At 41.9% G+C, this 19,468-nt stretch overlaps 1 protein-coding gene across 1 annotated transcript in view; it reads left to right on the forward strand.

Moving 5' to 3' along the window:
* LOC122557459 overlaps window positions 1-19,468 on the forward strand; it is a 170,559-nt gene that overhangs the window by 102,683 nt on the left and 48,408 nt on the right. Inside the window, exons 11-12 of the mRNA XM_043705218.1 lie at window positions 10,853-10,927; window positions 14,953-15,033. Coding sequence (XP_043561153.1) covers window positions 10,853-10,927; window positions 14,953-15,033 — 156 coding nt within the window. The remainder of the gene's footprint in view (window positions 1-10,852; window positions 10,928-14,952; window positions 15,034-19,468) is intronic.

Genomic DNA, 19,468 nt, shown 5'->3' on the forward strand with positions numbered 1-19,468 from the left:
TGGATTGGAAAACTAGATTAGTGTGGTGCTGGAAAAGCACAGCAGGTCAGGCAGCATCCGAGGAGCAGGAAAATCGATGTTTCGGGCAAAAGCCCTTCATCATTTGCCCAAAACATCGATTTTTCCTGCTCCTCGGATGCTGCCTGACCTGCTGTGTTTTTCCAGCACCACTCTAATCTAGACTCTGATCTGCAGCATCTGCAGTCCTCACTTTTGTCTAATGAATCAGAAAACTGTTCACTGTTTGTTAAAAGATATGAAAGTAGAAAGCCAATTACTAACATTTAAAGAAAAAATAGTAATTTAAATTTAAGATATATTTCTTTAATGAACAAAAAGAAAATGTTCCATCTATGGCTCACAGACCAATCAATGGGGTGGCACGGTGGCTTAGTGGTTAGTACACATAATCTCACAGTGCCAAGGACCTGGGTTCAATTCCATCCTTGGCAACTGTTTATCTTCCCCTGTCTGCATGGGTTATTCCCATAGTCCAAAGTTGTGCAGGCTAGGTGCAACAGCCATGGGAAATTCCAGGTTACAGGGATAAAGTAGGATTGTAGGTTTAGGAGGAAAGCTGTTTGAAGGGTTGATATGGACATGATGGGCTGAATGACAAAAGTGAATACTGCAGATCAGAGTCAAGACTTAAGTGGTGCTGGAAAAGCAGGTCAGGCAGCATCCAAGAAGCAGGAAAATCAATGTTTCGGGCAAAAGCACTTCATCAGGAATATATGATGGGCTGAATGGCCTGCTTCCTGTAGAAGTTTTTTGATTCTATTAAGATTTCTTTTGACTATCTATTAAGATAAAGGAAAAAAACATATTAAAGCTGTTACCAAAGAAGTTGCAAACCCAAGGAATGGAGTATTGTAGAGTGTAGGTTTGCTCGCTGAGCTGTAGGTTTGATATCCAGACGTTTCATTACCTGGCGAGGTAACATCAACAGTGGCGACCTCCAATTGAAGCGAAGCTGTTGTCTCCTGCTTTCTATTTATATCTTTCTCCTGAATGGGGTTCCTGGGATTTGTGGTGATGTCATTTCCTGTTCGTTTTCTGAGGGGTTGATAGATGGCATCTAGATCTATGTGCTTGTTTATGGCGCTGTGGTTGGAGTGCCAGGCCTCTAGGAATTCTCTGGCATGCCTTTGCTTAGCCTGTCCCAGGATAGATGTGAAGTCCCAGTCGAAATGGTGGTTTTTTTCATCCGTGTGTAGGGCTATGAGGGAGAACAAACCACGACAAGCAGACAAAACACAGCCAGAAACCCTAACCACCTTACCATATATCAAAGAAGTTTCAGAAATGACAGGCAGACTACTGAGACCCCTCGGAATCCTAGTAGCACACAAAGCCACCAACATTCTCAAACAAAAACTAACAAACTTAAAAGACCCATTACAACCCATAGACAAAACCAACATCATCTATAAAATTCCAAGCAAGGACTGCCACAAACACTACATAGGACAAACAGGAAGAAAGTTAGCCACCAGGATACATGAGAAAGTTAGCCACCAGGATACATGAACACCAGCTAGCCACAAAAAGACACGACCCCCTCTCCCTTTGTGAATATGCAAAGACACTTCAAGGGGACTTGTAGAGATTAAGCAAGTGGGAAAAGGTTTGTCAAATGGAATACAATATAGAGAAATATGAGGTTATCTACTTTGGTAGGAAAAACAAAAATACAACGTATTCTAAAATGGTGGGTGGCTGGGATGTGTTGAACTTGTTGATGAGTCCTCGAAAATTAACATGCAGGTACAGCAAGCAATTAAGTAGGCAAGTAGCATGTTGGCTTTCATTCTGTGGCATTTTGAGTATTAGAAAAAAAAATAACTTTCTAAAATTATAGAAAGTCTTGATGGGACCACATCTGGAATGCTGTATGCAGTCATGATCTGCTTATCTAAGGTATGTTTAATATCGAGGAAGAGCAATGAAAGTTCAGCAATCAACTTCTGGGATTTTCCTAAGAAATAAGATTAAATAGGCTGAGTCTTTGTTAGAATCCTAGAAGCCTTACAGTTCAGAAAGAGGCCATTTAGCCCACCAAGTCTGCACCAAACTGCCGAACAGCTTTCCACCCACACCCACCCCTTTGCCCTATCACTGTAACCCTGCATTTACCATGGCTAATCCACCCAGCCTACATCCCTGGTCACAACAGGGCAATTTAGTATAGTCAATCCATCGAACGTGCACATTTTTGGATTGTGAGAGGAAACCAGAGCATCTGGAGGTAACCCTTGCAGACGCAGGGCAAATGTGCAAACTCCGCACAGACAGTCACTCAAAACAGAAATCAAGCCCAGGTCTCTGGCACTGTGAGGCAGCAGTGCTAACTACTAACCCACCATGCCACCCATGTTCTCTGGTGCCGAGAAAAATGAGATGATCTTGTTGAAACAAGCAAGCTTCTGACAGGACTTAACAGAGTGTGTGCAGGAAGAATGTTTCCCCTTTCTGGAGGTTGGGAATGGGGTGATGGGCTCTAAAATCAGACGGCATAGTCTCAGAATGGGAGGAATGAGGAAGAATTTCCTCATGCAGAAGGTGGTGAATCTTTGAACTTCTCTGCCCCAAGTGTTGTGGAGGCACAGTCATTATGTCCAAGACAGATTGATAGATGCCAACATAATATCAAGCGATACGGGGAAAGTGCAGAAAAATGGTGTTGAAGTAGAAGATCAGCTTTGTTCTCATTGAATAACAGACCAGGCTCAAAGGACTAAGTAGCCACCTTGAACAGTGTATTATTTAAGTGGAGAAAAACTGCAGAAAGTTGCAACACAGAGGGACTTGGGGTTACTTCTGCATGAAATACAGAAAGCGAGGAAACAGTTACAGCAGGAAATCATGAAGGTTCATGGAATGTTGGCCCTTATTTCAAGGGAATTGGAATATAAGAGTAGGGAAGTCACACTGCAATTGTACAAGGTGCTAGTGAGACCACATCTAGCGTACTTGAATGGTTTTCATCCCTGGTATTTAAGGAAAGATAGTATTTAAGTGGTAGCAGTTCAGAAAAACTTCACTGGGATGATCCCTGGTAAGGAGGGATTATTTTATGAACAAAGGATAAATACTTTAGCGCTCTACTCACTGGAGTTTAAAAGAATGAGAGGTAATCTTATTGAAGTATATATGACTCTTAAGGAGTTTGACAGGGTAAAAGTGAGAAGATGTTTCCTCTCATAGGAAAGTCTAGGACCAGAGGGCATCTTCTCAGAATTAAGGGACACCAATTTATGACTTAAATGAGGAGGAATTTCTTCTCTTATAGGGTTCAGTCTTTGGAACTATTCGCCACAGAAAGCTGTGGGGATAGAGACTTTGTGTGTATCTAAGGCTGAGATAGATTTTTGAACAGTCAGGGAATCAAAGATTACAGGAAAAATGCAGGAAAGTGGACATTTATAATGTCGGATCAGCCAAGATTATATTGAATGGTATAGCAGACTTGAGGGGCATATGACCCACTCCTGTTCCTATTTCCTATGGTCTTATTTATTATATTCTAATAAACAGTATCATACAAAGATAAACAATAACCAGAATGACCATCAGTGTCTTCAATTGGGATTCTAGTACTTTGATCGATTAGGTTGAAATCTTTATTTTGCTCCAAGTAGAGTCTTCCATATAGAACATAGAACATTATAGCACAGTACAGGCCCTTCAGCCCTCGATATTGCGCCGACCAATGGGACCAATCTGAGGCCCATCTATCCACACTATTTCATTTTCATCCATATGTTTTTCCAATGACTATTTAAATGTCCCTAAAGTCAGCGAGTCTACTACTGTTGCAGGCAATGTGTTCCCATAGTGATGGGTCTGCTGCGATCTACAAAATCACGCAATGCTGTGTTAGCAGTCCCTGGCTGTTGAAGATATTGGATTATAAGGTACCCTCGGATGAGAAGGGTGAAGCCAAAGACAAGTTATGTCATTCTGACGAGCATGAAGGCTGCTTAAGGTCATTAAGAACTAGACACAAACAGCAGGATATTTATGAAGTAATTTAGCATTACAATCAAGAAACCAGGTGAAGATCAAAAACACCACGCACAGATAAGCCCCTTTGGAAGCCCACATCTTCTCTCAGCAACTATCATCTGATGTTTCTGCAATGACTTATCATCTGTCATAGTACAGAATCAGCAAGGAACGAATCTTGGTTCCAGGGTTGGAATGTCCTCTTGAATGCTTCAATTAAACCTGTCTCCACCACACTTCCAAGAAGTGCATTCTATATCACTGTTCTAGTCTATGTTTTCCCACCCACCACCCTTTGCCCTTACACCCTCCATCAGAACTCACATTCAGGAGCCAGGCTGGGATGAAAATATGAACTTCTGAGCACCTATTGCAGACTTTGGATGGTGTTTTTGTTCAAGAATGAGGACTCTCATCCATTGACTAGAGAACCAGTGAGAGACATGCACAGACACCTTAAGATAAGGCCTTCCAAAGCTAATGTTAATCAGGCAGTGCCAAAGCCACTGCCAGACCCTTCATCTGGAATTAAAACATCAAGTGGGCAAATGTTTCATCCATGGGAAGTGCAAGCTAAGCAATGGGCTACACTGCAGAGGCAGCCATGGTTCCTGCTGGGTGGGCACTTGGGAACATGCAGGAACATGGTAATTAATTTTAGTGAAGTTTGAGGGGTTTGGTTGGTTTCTGGGATTAGGATTTATAAAAAGAGGGGAACCAAAGGGCCAAAAGCAAAGGAAGAAAAAAATTCTCTCCATGGACAGACACATCCTTGCCATAATATCAGGCATTGACTACCCTTGATCGAGAGATACCCCGAGCAGACAAGCTGCCCATACAGGGGAATCCACGCTGTAACAGAGCCCCTGTAGCTGGGTTAATTCCAGCAATGCAAGGATGAAGCCCCTAAGTGGTCCTTCATTGGCCACTGAGTGATCTCAATTAGTGTCAGGGCAAGAGGTTCAATCATGGGCATCCCGTCACTAAACATGCTTACATGTAGGTGTTTGGGGTTGGCAATGTGACCAGTGCACCTAATTAAGTATCCATCCTGCCTCCAAACACACCAGCTCTTTAGTGCACAAGACTCACTATTTTTAAGAAAACACTTTCATATACTTTCATTACTCAATCCCTTGTAAAAGCAAACATTTGGAACTGAGATTTTGACACTTATCCCAACAGAGTGAAGAGGGTTTTTTTCAGATTAGATTACTTACCGTGTGGAAACAGGCCCTTCGGCCCAACAAGTCCACGCTGATCCACCAAAGCGCAACCCACCCAGACCCCTACATTTACGCCTTCACCTAAATCTACAGGCAATTTAGCATGGCCAATTCACCTGACCTGCATATTTTTGGACTGTGGGAAGAAACCGGAGCACCCATAGGAAACCCACGCAGACACGGGGGAGAATGTACAAACTCCACACAGTCAGTCGCTTGAGGTGGGAATTGAACCAGGGTCTCTGTGAGGCAGCAGTGCTAACCACTCTGCCACCATGCCACCCACTCTGCAGCTCAGTCAAGTCCTTGGGTGTTTACCTCCTTTGTGATCTCCATCAGGTCTGCTTCGTTCAGCAAGCAGTTCTCCTTCTGTTGCTGGGAAAGAGGACCATCCACCTCAACTGGATAGCCTGGAGGAGAACATATGGGAATCATCACCTGGCACCTGCACCAGTGGGTTTTCACTGTGACCTCTTTGCCGGGATGTCATGGAGAGCTGTCGGAAGCTAGTGGTCGAGAGACTGGGGGTAGATGGGAGTTATGCAAGTTGCTGACTATTTCAGAATTGGTCACAGACCGCCAACTGTTATCAGGGGGTGTGGTGTTGCAGGGATATAGTTCCTTGAGGGTTATTTCTGATTTTTTGGAGGTTACTTTGTCATTTTCATTCAATCCTTTAATAGGTGATACAGTTAATATTGCCTTCTGTATTTGTGTTGACATTAAGGGGTATTTGGATTCATACAACCCCAGAATTCGAAGCAATTTTAATATCCTCAGTAATCAACACTGCTCTATTAAACTTGAAGTCACAGCACACAAGCAGAGTACTTTCTATACACCACAATACTTAAATTGATACAAGGTAACATGTATTAGTTAGCAGTAAGAGTTGTTTTAAGTACACACTTCAAATCACAAAAGGCCATTGTCATAAACACATTTTATACAGTTTGTAGAGGTCATAGATAAACTGGCTCATGTTTGTCTATTAAATGTTAAATGTATCTCAATTAATTCACGTGTGTGTGACACACTTTCGGGTGTGATAATATTATGCAATAAACTTTCCATATTGTGTTATATAATTGAAACTGTTTCGTTACAATACCATCTACTCCGCCTTTGTTAAAATGTTTAGAACTGCTGTCTGTCCCCTTTGCAGTGCTTCTTTCCTCTGGTCAGGCCCTTGTTTCCATTTGCTCCCCATTGGAACCACACTCTGGCCTTTTCAGCCACTTTGTATTTCACAGCATCTCTCCCTTTGTAGCCTCCATCTCCTCCAGCCACTGCCTGCCATATTCACTCCATCCCCTCAGCCCCACCAGCCTTGTTTCCCAAAGTACCTTATCCCCACCCTTCAAGGTCACCACACCTCAGGAGAAGGGAGAGACTGAGAAGGAAAGTCTTCCATATATAGGAACTGAACCTAATTATTGGTGTTACATGACACTGCAAGCCAACTATCCAGCCAACTGAGCTGTCGGCATGGTTGTGCCGATTTAATTTGCTTCATGTGTTGTCACATGTACCTAGGTACAGTGAAAAGCTCTGTTTTTGAGCAGTATAGACTGATATATGGTAAGCAAGGACATACAGATCATAGGGTGAAAAAAAAACTTAGAGGTATGCAGGTTACATCGCACGGGGCATGGGCTACGCAAGATCAACATTAGCAAGATCAACATTATTTGCAGTTAGAGAATTAATTCAACATCCTAATAACAGCTGGGAAGAAGCTTTTCCTCAATCTGCTGGTGTATGTTCAAGCTTCTGATCTTCTGCCTGACAGAAAAGGTTGTAGGAGAGCATTACCGGGATGCGATGGATCTTTGATGATATTGGCAGCCTTCTTATGGCAACGAGCTGCGTAAATGGAGTCCATGGATGAAAGGTTGGCTTGTGTGTTGGCCTGGACTGTGCACACAACCTTCTGTAGTTTCTCACAGTCCTGGGCAGAGCAGTTGCCGTAGCAGGCCATTATGTACCCAGACAGTATGCTTTCAATGGTGTATCAGTAAATGTTGGTGAGGGCCCGTACGGGCGCATTGAATTTCTTGAGCCTCCTGAGGAAGAAGAGGCACTCTTGTGCCTTCTTGACCGTCACATCTAGATAGGAAGTTCAGGACAAGTTGTCGTTTATGGTCACTGCAAGGAACTTTATGCTCTCCACCCTCTCAACCTCAGCTCCATTGATATAGATGGGTGTATTTTTCCTCCTTTCTTTGTGAAGTCAACAATCGGTTCTTTAGTTTTGCCCATGCAAAAAGAAGTGAACTCTCTGCCTCAGAAGGCAGTGGATTTGGGGTCATTGAATATTTTTAAGACAAAAGCAGATAGATTCTTATTTGCAGGGGAATCAGGGGCTATTGGGAGTAAATGAGTTTGTGGAATATGAAACTTAAACGGATCAGTTATGATTTTATTGTATGACATAGCAAACTTGGCAGGTGAATGATCTACTTCTGAGCATAATTTCACAGAGATTCATAGAGTCATAGAGATGTACAGCACAGAAACAGACCCTTTGGTCCAACTCGTCCATGCCGACCAGACATCCCAATCCAATCTAGTTCCACCTGCCAGCACCTGGCCCATATCCCTCTAAACCCTTCCTATTCATTTACTCATCCAGATGCCTTTTAAATGTTGCAATTATACCAGTACTTCCTCTGGCAGCTCATTCCAGACATGTACATGCGTGAAAAAGTTGCCCCTTAGCTTTCTTTTATGTCTTCCCCCCTCACCCTAAACCTATGCCCTTTAGTTCTGGACCCCCCCACCCCAGGGACCTCTATAAAGTCAACTCTCAGCCACCGATGCTCCAGGGAATACAGCCCTGGCCTATTCAACCTCCCCTATAGCTCAAATCCTCCAACCCTGGCAACATCCTTGTAAATTTTTTCTGAATCCTTTCAAGTTTCACAACAACTTTCCGATAGGAAGGAGACCAGAATTGCATACAATATTCCAACAGTGGCCTAACCAATGTCCTGTACAGCCACAACACGACCTCCCAACTCCTGACCAATAAAGGAAAGCAAACCAAACACCTTTCTACAAGCAACTCCACTTTCAAGGAGCTATGAACCTGCACTCCAAAGTCTCTTTGTTCAGCAACACTCCCTAGGAGCTTACCATTAAGTGTATAAGTCCTGCAAACATTTGCTTTCCCAAAATGCAGCACCTCACATTTATCTGAATTAAACTCCATCTGCCACTTCTCAGCCCATTGGCCCATCTGATCAAGATCCCATTGTAATCTGAGATAACCTTCTTCGCTGTCCACTACACCTCTAATTTTGGTGTCATCTGCAAACTTACTAACTGTACCTCTTATGCTCACTTCCAAATCATTTATATAAATGATGAGGACCCAGCACAGATCCTTTTGGCACTCCACTGGTCACAGGCCTCCAGTCTGAAAAACAACCCTCCATCACCACCCTCTATCTTCTACCTTTGAGCGTTCTGTATCCAAATGGCTAGTTCTCCCTGTATTCCATGAGATTTAACATTGCTAACCAGTTTCCCATGGGGAACATTGTCGAACACCTTACTGAAATCCATTTAGATCATCCACTGTTCTGCCTTCATCAATCCTCTTTGTTACTTCTTCAAAAAACACAATCAAGTTTGTCAGACATGATTTCCCATGCACAAAGCCATGTTCGTAAGAAAGGATGTTAATGCTCTGGAAGCAATTCAGAAACAAAATCAGACTAATACCTGGAAAGAGTAAGTTGAAATAAAATTAGTGGGTATAAGGACAGGTTGGACAGGCTGGTGTTCAGAAAAGAAAGATGCATGTTGATTGCAACATATAAAGTCCTGAGGGGTCTTGACAGGGTAGATGTGGAGAGGACTCTTCTTTGATGGGAGAATTCTGAACTAACGGTCACTGTTTAAAAATAAGGGATCACAAATCTCAGCGATGAAGCAATTGTTTTGTCAAGGGTCGCCAAGAATGTGGGTTTGCGGTTACAATCAGATCAGCCATTATCCTAGTGAATGGTGGAGCAGGCTTGAGGGGCTGAATGGCCTACTCCTACTCCTGATTTGTGTGTTCATAACTTTTGGCTGCCATGTTTAAAGGGGCAGCAATACCAGAACTCTGCTGTAAACAGGGTCCTGGAACAAACCAGCAGCATAAGACATCAGTGATCATGAAACATCAGTCAGCGCAACATACAAGAACTGGGTGCATCATTAAGCCATTGAAGCCCTTAACCCTGCTCCACCATTCGATAAGATCACAGCTGATCAATTGTGACCTCAGTATCACTCACCTGCCCATTCTCTGTAACTCTCAACTCTCTTTTCAATCAAAATATCGATCAAACTCAGCCTTGAATACACATAACAGGCCAGCTTCCACTGTTCTGTACTGACAAAGTACTGTCTAAGAGATGAAAAATCTCCTCATTGCATTCCTATATTGGAGACTCCTAAATTTCAAGTTGTGCTCCCTGGTTCTAGATTCTATCAGAATAGAAAACATTGTCTCAACACCCATTCTCCAACAGTCTATATTCATCCCTCCTACCCCCAAAATCTAGCAGCCTGTACACTGCCCAAATATAGCCTGGAGCCTTTAACACATCACCAGAACGCGCTTCAACATCCAGCAAGCTGCACCCTGTCTCTTACATCAACTGCAAACAGCCAGTAGACTGAAGAAGGGCTTATGCCCGAAACATCGATTCTCCTGTTCCCTGGATGCTGCCTGACCTGCTGCGCTTTTCCAGCAACACATTTTCAGCTCTGATCTCCAGCATCTGCAGCCCTCACTTTCTCCTAGTAGACTGCAACACCCCATTCCCAAAGTGGGTGTGAGGTCAAAGGAGGTGAGGTGGTCAAGGGTGGGGATAAGGTACTTTGGGAAACAAGGCTGGTGGGGCTGAGGGGGTGGAGTGAATATGGCAGGCAGTGGCTGGAGGAGATGGAGGCTACAAAGGGAGAGATGCTGTGAAATACAGAGTGGCTGAAAAGACCAGAGTGTGGTTCCAATGGGGAGCAATGAGCTCCAAATGGAAACAAGGGCCTAACCAGAGGAAAGAAGCACTGCAAAGGGGACAGAGAGCAGTTTTAAACATTTTAACAAAGGCGGAGTAGATGGTATTGTAATGAAACAGTTTCAATTATATAACACAATATGGAAAGTTTCTTTCTAATGAAAGAGCCAGGTTGTGGTAACTTTTTTTTATCTATCAGTTACTTAACCCTGTAAATGTCAAGCATTGTGCCATAAGCAAGGACTATGTGTAAGTGCTAAGACTGTTAAATGGAGTTTTCTCGTTGATAAAGTCATACTTTAGGGACATTTCCTGTAATTTGAATTGCAACCCACACAACATTTGCAATTTCTAATGGGTTATTCCTCATGGCAGAAGGGGAGAAGGAGGAGAAAGTGAGGACTGCAGATGCTGGAGATCAAAGTTGAAAGTGTGATGCTGGAACAACAGGTCAGGCAGCATCCGAGCAGCAGGAGAATCGAGGTTTCGGGCAGAAGCCCTTCATCCTGAAAAAGGGAGAAGGAAAGACATTCATAAAACTTTGTAACAATTAGGTGCAATGAAGATGGCTTTGATAACAGATATACTTTTATGTTCCCGCAGATATAGGCTATATAAGTCATGAAATGGAAATAGCTGATACTAAGGCAGAAGACACCACAATTGCCCCAATACCAGGTAAATATCCAAAATGTCAGCATTGGGTTTGCTGACCAGTTAATGCAAAATCAAGATACAAAACAACTGCTTTTAATTCATTTTCTTTACCAAAGCGGAACTACGCCAAGAATGAAAAATAATGTCCACAGGTGTTGTGCATTGTCCAGTTAAAGTAGAGTGAATGGACAAAGGGAGACAGATGAGGGAAAAGTGGATAAGGACAGATGGAATGAGAGATGGGAGAAAAGGAGAAGCAGAATGGATGAGGAGGTGACTAGGAGCACATCGGAGACAAGATTAGAGTTGTACTGGATGCTGGATGCTGGATGCTGCCTGACCTGCTCTTTTTTATACTTCCTATATTCATATAAATAAAATAAAATATCTAAAAAAATAAAAACGGCACTTCCAGCACCATGCTAATCTTGACATCCAACTCAATAGCCTATTCCTGCTATTCCCTCATTTCCTTTGTTCCAAGTGCTGCACCCACTTGCTTCTTGAAATTAGCCTCCACTGTGGCATCCTGCTGCTCGGATGCTGCCTGACCTCTGCTGTGCATTTCCAGCATCACACTCTTGATTTCACTGTGACAGATAATTCCACAGCCTCGCCCTCTCTGGGTGAAAACATTTCTCCTCATCTCAGTTCAAATGTTTTACCCTAAATTCTTAGACTGTGGTCACTGGCTCTGGCCTGCCTCATCATCAGGAACATCCTTCCTGTGTCTACCCTGTTAGAATTTTACAGGTTTCAATCAATCGCTCCTCCTTCCTCCAAACTGCAGTGACTATAATCTTAATGGATTTAACCTTTCCTCATTCATCAATTTGATAAACCTTCATGATGAAGGGCTCCTGCCTGAAACATTGATTTTCCTGCTCCTCAAATGCTGCCGAACCTGCTGTGCATTTCCAACACCACTCTAATATTGACTCTAATCTCCAGCATCTGCAGTCCTCACTTTCACACATTGGAGACAGTCAAAGTTTCCATCTTTGAACTCCTCCTATTTTTCATCCACATGCTGCCACTAAGTGATGTTATTAAAAATCCAGCTTTAAGTTTCCATGTTTATGCTGATTGCCACCATCGTCTCTTTTTTTCTCAGTCCTTCCATGATCTCACCTTCAACGATCTGATTGTTTGGCTGATTTCCAGTACTTGATGAGCAGAAATGTCACCAACTCAATATTGGCAAGACAAAAACTATTTTCTCTACGAATAACTCTGTTCCCTATACACAGAATAAATTCTTCTCCTTGACAACTAATTTTGAAGCAAACTATCTGCAGCCTTTGTGCAAAATTTGATCCTGAATTAAGTTTATGGCGAATATTTAAGTCATCATCAAGATCATCTATTTCTACCCCCGTAACATCGCTTTACTGCAGTTGGAACTGTCATTCATACTTTTGTCACATTGCCTTACTATTGGGAAGTACCTTGTGAATTGACATATGTAGCTTTTGCTACATGCAAGAGCATCCCACTGCAAGCTTGACTGAATACACAAGGGCCCTGTTGTTTGCAGACAAGAAGATTATTTACACACACTGTGACTGTTCCAACTTAACAAAACAGCTGTCATCTTTTCTCTGGTTCATTGGTCAAGGCTTTGCCCCAAGAAATCAGTCACCTACTTGGTTTGAGTCAGTCATTTTCTAACTAGTGTAATCTTCACAGCAATACCTTGAGCATTCAATCAGCATGGTTCTTCCATATACTATTGGTTTCCCTTTGCTTTGTTTTTTTTTATGAATTGGCCTGATGAGTTCAATATAGTCGGCATTACAATTCATTTTCAAAGCCTGGAATTACTGTTCTTTTGGAGGGTTGACAGAAATCTCTGTATTCTAAATGTCAGCTAGTAGATTAGTTTCAAACATGACTTTGTGCTTAGGGTGAGGAGCAGTGAAATAGTTTTGGGTATTTTTATGTATGAGATTCACTAGACTGGAGGGTTTAGGAATAGTATTCGATAATAGGCTGTACAGCTTTCATTGTGTTGGGAATGATCATCTCAATGGCTTTTCTTTCAGGAAAGTTAAAGTTAGATTATTCCTGAATTCTGTTTAAAGTCTGCAACTTGTGTGGAAAGGTTCTTACAGTAGGTAGGGAGCTTCAGGATTTGATCCAATGTTAATGAAGAAATATATATATATATATATATATATATATATATCTCTAAGTCATGATGTTTGACTTGGAGGGAAACATACAGACGTCACAGTCCCTGTGCACATACTGTTCCCTTTCTTTTAGGTGGTAGGAGCCAAAGATTTTGAAGGTGCAAGTAAAGGAGTCTTGGCAAATTACCATGGTGCATCTTGTAGATAGTACACATTGCTGTTACTCTGTGTCACTGTGAAATGGAGGCAATGAATTTTTAAGATGGTGGATGTCCATGAGCTCTCTTCAATGATTTTGCTCATTTAAGTCAATATCTGAGTCTTCTGCAGTTAATATGCAACCTAGACCTCTTGGGATCTGGCACTGTGCTGTCCTTTCCTTCTGTACTGTCTATCACATGCTTGTGCTTGCTGACTGTCTAACCTGCCATTTCCTATTCTAACAAAGCCAAATGTCTGCCTGATGACAATACCTGAGCTGGTGCTTGCAAGAACTAAATCAAGTGACAATATACCTGCAATGACTTTGGTGGAACTGATACAATTTTCACAGCAGAACTGTATGTAGCATGAACTGTGGAAGAGTTAGTCAGGGAGAATAAATGGGTGCAGAAAATATTCGCAGCTTGTCATCCATTATGTGTGAGAAAAGGGAGAAGTGAGAAGATGTGAAGAATCTCTGCAGAGAGTCTACTTCAGCTTCCCAATAATCAGGCTTTCACTCTTCACATTCTCATTTTTTGTGTTAAAGAGGATATGAATGTTAACAATTTCAGATTTCATACAATGAATTGCTGTCACATTCTAGAGGCAGTGCTTTTAACATTGTCATGCTGTTGGATGTCTTCCCATTGTCCCTGCAATTCTTCACCCACACCATTGACAAATGTCCAGAGAGACTGCTCACATTCTGAGAGGAAATCCTTCCTCTTTTTCACAGCTTGCACTAAAACCTCTCGTATAGCATCAATGAACTTTTACTGTCTTTTGCCTCCCTCCTTGAGCTATTTCTTTCAAAAGTGGTTGCAATCTTTGCAACCAGGCTTCTCCTCCAGAGGCATTTTCCTTGAAGTAATATGGTGTCCTTCTGAACATTGCCACTTACCTCACCAAAAACAGCTCAGGTAGTACAGACTGCATCCAACCATTATTGCATTCGTCAGGTAACACCAACACATCCATCCTGAAACCTCTTTGATTGTGGTAAAGAGAGGCATATTACTAAAGCTCTTCATCTTGTACTCATCAAAACAAATGCAAGAACGTCAAATTTTAAACAGTCATGACAATTTATACAGAAGACAAAAGTGCTGATTAATCAGCATGTCAACAATGATTGGCTGGGCCATTGCCATGGAGATTGCAAAAATAAAATAGATGTTCTCCATGGTCCTGGGTATTTCTAAATAAGTATAAGTCTTGAAATGATTCCTTTGATTTGCAGGAAACAGATCCCTGTGTCTGAATGTATGCTACTTCTAGAAAGTGTAATTGAACTATTTAACCAGCTTGACTATCATATACCGATTGTTATTACAGCTATTGACACACTCAGGATTATTCAGCAAGTGTTACTCAATTGTAGAACCATATCTAATAACCAATATTTGTTTTGGGCTATACAAGTGAGTCTGTTTATTTTGTCCATTGTATCTACAGTGAACCTTAATGTCAAACCTCACTACTGACATCATGATGTTGTGCACCTAATATTGCGTAATAGGCATTTAATCTTGAAAATGATCAGAATCATGTGACCCATGGATGCGCACAATATTGCTAGTAAATGTTGACATTCCTAAAATAAGTTTTCCCATTGACTCACTTTAATATACAATGATTACAGTCCAGAGTTTTGTAACATGTATTACAGCACCAAAAAAATTATTGAGATATTTTTATTGTTTGCAGATTTAGGCTTTGTGAGCCCTGAAATGGTCTTGAATGAAATGGAATACAGGAAAGAAGGGACAGCAACTGAACCAGTAACAGGTAAACCCTCACCCTCTGGATTTGCTAACCTGTTGATTTAAAACCAGGAAATGCACTATATTTTAAAAATTTGATTTCTAAAACCAAGTCTATAGCACAGAAACAGACAGTTCAGCCCTACCAATCTATACTCTACATGCATATCCTCCATCCTTTCTCATCTCACCCAATCAACCTACCTGTTACTGCTTATGTAACTTCCCATTAATTCCATTATATGCTCATTGTCAATACTGCTCTTCAAAGTAACTCATTCCATATTCTTCACACATTTAAAATATAGATTCTGAGACAGCACCATCCAAACCCAGGACCACCTCCATCAAGAAGGACAAGGGTAGCAAATACATGGGAACACAACCTCCTGCAAATTACCCTCCACTCACAATCCTAACTCAGAAGTATGTCACCCTTCTTTCAGTGTCACTGGGTCACAATCCGGGAATTCCCACACTAAGGGCATTGTAGTCTACCCAAAGCGTGTGGACTGCAGCGTTCAAGAAGGTAGCTCATTACCATCTTCTCAAGGGCAACTAGGGTTGGATAACAAATGCTGGCAAGGCCAGTAATGCCCATGCCGTAGGAATGAATATAAAAATGAAATTGATAGATTACTTCCTTGAATTTTCCACCTTCTTACTCAGGGTCATCGCAATCAGCAGTGTTTGGATTTGGTGGGTCTTTTTACTGTCAGATGCCCTTCTGACACTAACCATGACAGAGACAGATAGTCATTCACATTAAGTGCCTGCATAAAATACTGGGTTCCTTCATAGCCATCAAGCCCTGGAATGGAACTTGGACCCAGGGCATTCCACGTCCTCCCTTTCCTTTTTAGGATTATTTTGGCTCACCGAAGATCCCATTCCCCCCTATAGCAATGAGCATCTCTACAGCAAATTCATTGCAAAACCTATCTGTCTCTTCACCGGAGCTTGTCTGATAGCCCCCAGTGCCCCGAGACCCCATTGACATTCCATAATTGTCCAGGTGTAGTCTTGGCAAGGGTCACTGCTGGCACTAGCTCTCAGTTGGCCCCACAAAATATGATCCTGAGACCTAGGATGGTTCCAGTCCTGACAAAATGTTGCAAGACACTGCCATAGCATAAAAGGAGTCTATTCAACCCATCAAATGTATGCTAGCTCTCTTGAGCAATCCAGTTGGTCCCATTCCTTTGCTTTATTCCAGTATACCTATAGGTTTATTTCCTTTGAGTGTATATGCAATTTCCTTTCGAAATGGCTCATCAATCCGCTGATTGAAACAGCTTTCCTTTGCTGGTCCTCTCTAAATCTGACTTCATCTGGTACACCTCAATCAAATTTCACCTCAGTCTCCTTTTCTCCAAAGGGTAAATCCCCAGCTTCTTATGTTATGTAACAGGAATTTGAAACAATCTTGATTGTAATAAAAGCTCCCAAATCTCTACACAGGAGAGCATTACAAAGCAAAAATATAACTGAGTTTCCTAAGGCAATTATTAGGATAGCTAACCGAAAGCTTGGTCAAGAGGTACACTTTAAAAAACATCTAAAACGATGAAAGTGAAGTAGAGAGAGGTGTGAAAAGGAAAATTTGACAGTTTAGAATCCAGGCAGCTGGGGAAGCAAATGGCCTAGTTGTATTATTGACTATTAATCTAGAGACCCAGGCAAGGTTCTGAGGATGTGGGTTCAACTTCCACCATTGTGGTGGTGGAATTTGAATTCAATTAAAAAATCTGAAATTAAGAGTCAAATAATATCATGAAACTATTGTCAATTGCTCACTAATGTTCTTCAGGGAAAGAAACTGTCAGCCCTACCTGGTCTAGCCTACACATGACTCTAGACCCACCACAATATGGTTGACTCTTAACTGCCCTTTGGTCTAGTCAGAGTTGCCTACATCTTGTGTGTGAACAAAACAAAAGCTAAACACATGGCCATTAATAGTCGAGATGCTCATCAATCAAAAATTAGTGAAATGCAAACCACTCTGATTTTCAGGACTGTAGGGGGTAAGAAAAATAGGAAGGGGCTAGCTCTTGGAAGGACTTCAAAACAGGGACGTAAATGTTAACATCAAGGCATTTTCAGACCAGGATTCAATTGGTACAATGAGCAAAGGAGTGATAAATGAATGGGACTTGGCATGGATTATGTCACGAACAGCAGAGTGTTCTGATGACTTCAGGGAAAGAATCTAGGAGTCAAGTCTAGAGCTAGCAAAGACTTAAATGGTGTTTTAGCAGCATCTGAGCTAAGGCATGGACCCTGTCAGATGAGATTTCTGCAGTGGAAATATGTGGTCTTAGAGATGGAGCAAACATGCAATTGCTAATGTCCTCATGAAAAATTACATCATGGCAGTCAGTAGGCTGGTTTAGCTTCAGCTACTGGCCAAGGAGAGGAATAGTGTTGGCAGCTAAAAAATGGGGATTGAAGTGGGGATTGAAAACAATGCCTTCAGTATGCCCAATACTTTCAGTATTGGTTGACAGAAATTTCCTTCAATTAATGTCAGCTCAGCATGATGGCTTAGTAATTAGCACCATTGTCTCACAGTGCCAGAGACCTGGGTTCAATTCCAGCTTCATGCAACTGTCTATATGGAGTTTGCATATTCTCCTTGTGTTTGTGTGGGCTTCCTCCCGCAGTCCAAAGATGTGCAGGTTAGGTGAATTGGTCATGCTAGTTTGCCCATAATATTCAGTGATGTGTAGGTTAGGGGCATTAGTTAGGAGAACATGGAATGGGTCTGAGTGGGATACTCTCTAGAGGGTTGGTGTGGATGTTTTGGGCCAAATGGCCTGTTTCTACAACGTAGGGATTCAATGATTCTCAACAATTAGGTACTTTAACAACACTGGAAGGGTTAAGAATGTGGTGTTGAGATAGAGCTGTGTGTCATGAGCATACTTATTGTTGCTCTTTTGCATGGTGTTATCAGTATGTAGCATGTGGATGACAAATACTAGGAGGGAAAGGGTAACTTCTTGAAGACCCTCACCAGAGGTAACAATGTGGAGACAGCAAGAGAAGTCATTGCAATTCTCTGGCTACAATTGGTTAAAAAGTAAGAAATGGAATTGCGGAGAGGGTGATGATAGGCAATTTAATGGTAAGAAGAACAATACCTGAAGAGTTAGCTGTTAACAAAATCAGTTGACCTGGGGATCAGAAGCAAAACTTGTAGGATCAGTGGTTTAGTGGCAATAAGAACTTAAGAACAAAAGAAAAAGGAGCAGGAATAGGCAATCTGGCCCATTGAGCCTGCTCCGCCATTCAATAAGATCATGGCTGATCTTTTTGAGGACTCAGCTTCACTTATCTCCTGGCTTACCATGACCCTTAATTCCATTCCTGTCCAAGAATAAATCTATCTTTGCCTTAAAGACTTTCAACAAGGCAGTCTCAACTGCTTCAGTGGGCAAGCAATTCCACAGATTTGGGTGACAAGGTTCTGCTTCAACTCAGTCCTAAATCTGCTCCCCTTTATTTTAAGTCTATGCCTCCTTGGTCTAGTTTTTCCTGCCAGTGGAAATAACCTCCCTGCTTCTATTTTATTTGTTACCTTCACAATTTTATAGGTTTCTATAAGATTTCCCGTCATTATTCTAAATTCCACTGTATAGTTGCAGTCTACCCGATCTTTTCTTACAAGCCAATAGTCTCTCTTCTGGAATCAACCTATGAACCTCCTCTGCAGCCTTTCCGGTCCCAGTACATTCTATCTCAGTAAAGAGAACAAAACCGTACACAATAATTCAGATTTGGCCTCATCAACACCTGACGTCGCTGCAGCATGGCCTCCCTATTTTTAAACTCTGCCCCTCTAGTATAAAGGACAACATTCCATTTGCTTTCTTAATTACCTGCTGTACCTGCAAACCATTTTTTTGGTGATTCATGTACAAGGACACCAAGCTCCCTCTACATAGCAGCATGCTTAAAATTTTCCCCATTTAAATAATAGTCCATTTTGCTGTTATTCCTACCAAAATGGATGACCTCACATTTACCAACATTATGCTTTATCTGCCATACCCTTGAGCACTCATTTAACCTCTGTATATCCCTCTGCAGACTTTCAGAGTCCTCTGCACAGTTTCATCTACCATTCTTCTGAGTGTCATCTGTGAACTATGACATGCAGCCTTTGGTCCCCAACTCTAAATGATCCATGTAAATTGTAAAACAACACTGATTTCTGAGGTGTACCACTAGCCACTGATTGCCAACCATAAAACACTAATTTATCCCCACTGTCTGATTTCTGTTGTTTAACTAATCTTCTATCCATGGGAATAAGGTCAAGAGAGCAAGTGTTGGGTCTTCCAAAAAAAATGAGCTCAGAGCAGGCATGAGGGCAGACAGGAGACAAATTCAAGGCTAGAACAAGAGAAACATTCGAGGAAGTTTGCTTAGATGGGCTAGCAGATGCAGGAACA

Source organism: Chiloscyllium plagiosum, chromosome 15 (assembly GCF_004010195.1).
Source record: "Chiloscyllium plagiosum isolate BGI_BamShark_2017 chromosome 15, ASM401019v2, whole genome shotgun sequence".
Classification (NCBI taxonomy): domain Eukaryota; kingdom Metazoa; phylum Chordata; class Chondrichthyes; order Orectolobiformes; family Hemiscylliidae; genus Chiloscyllium; species Chiloscyllium plagiosum.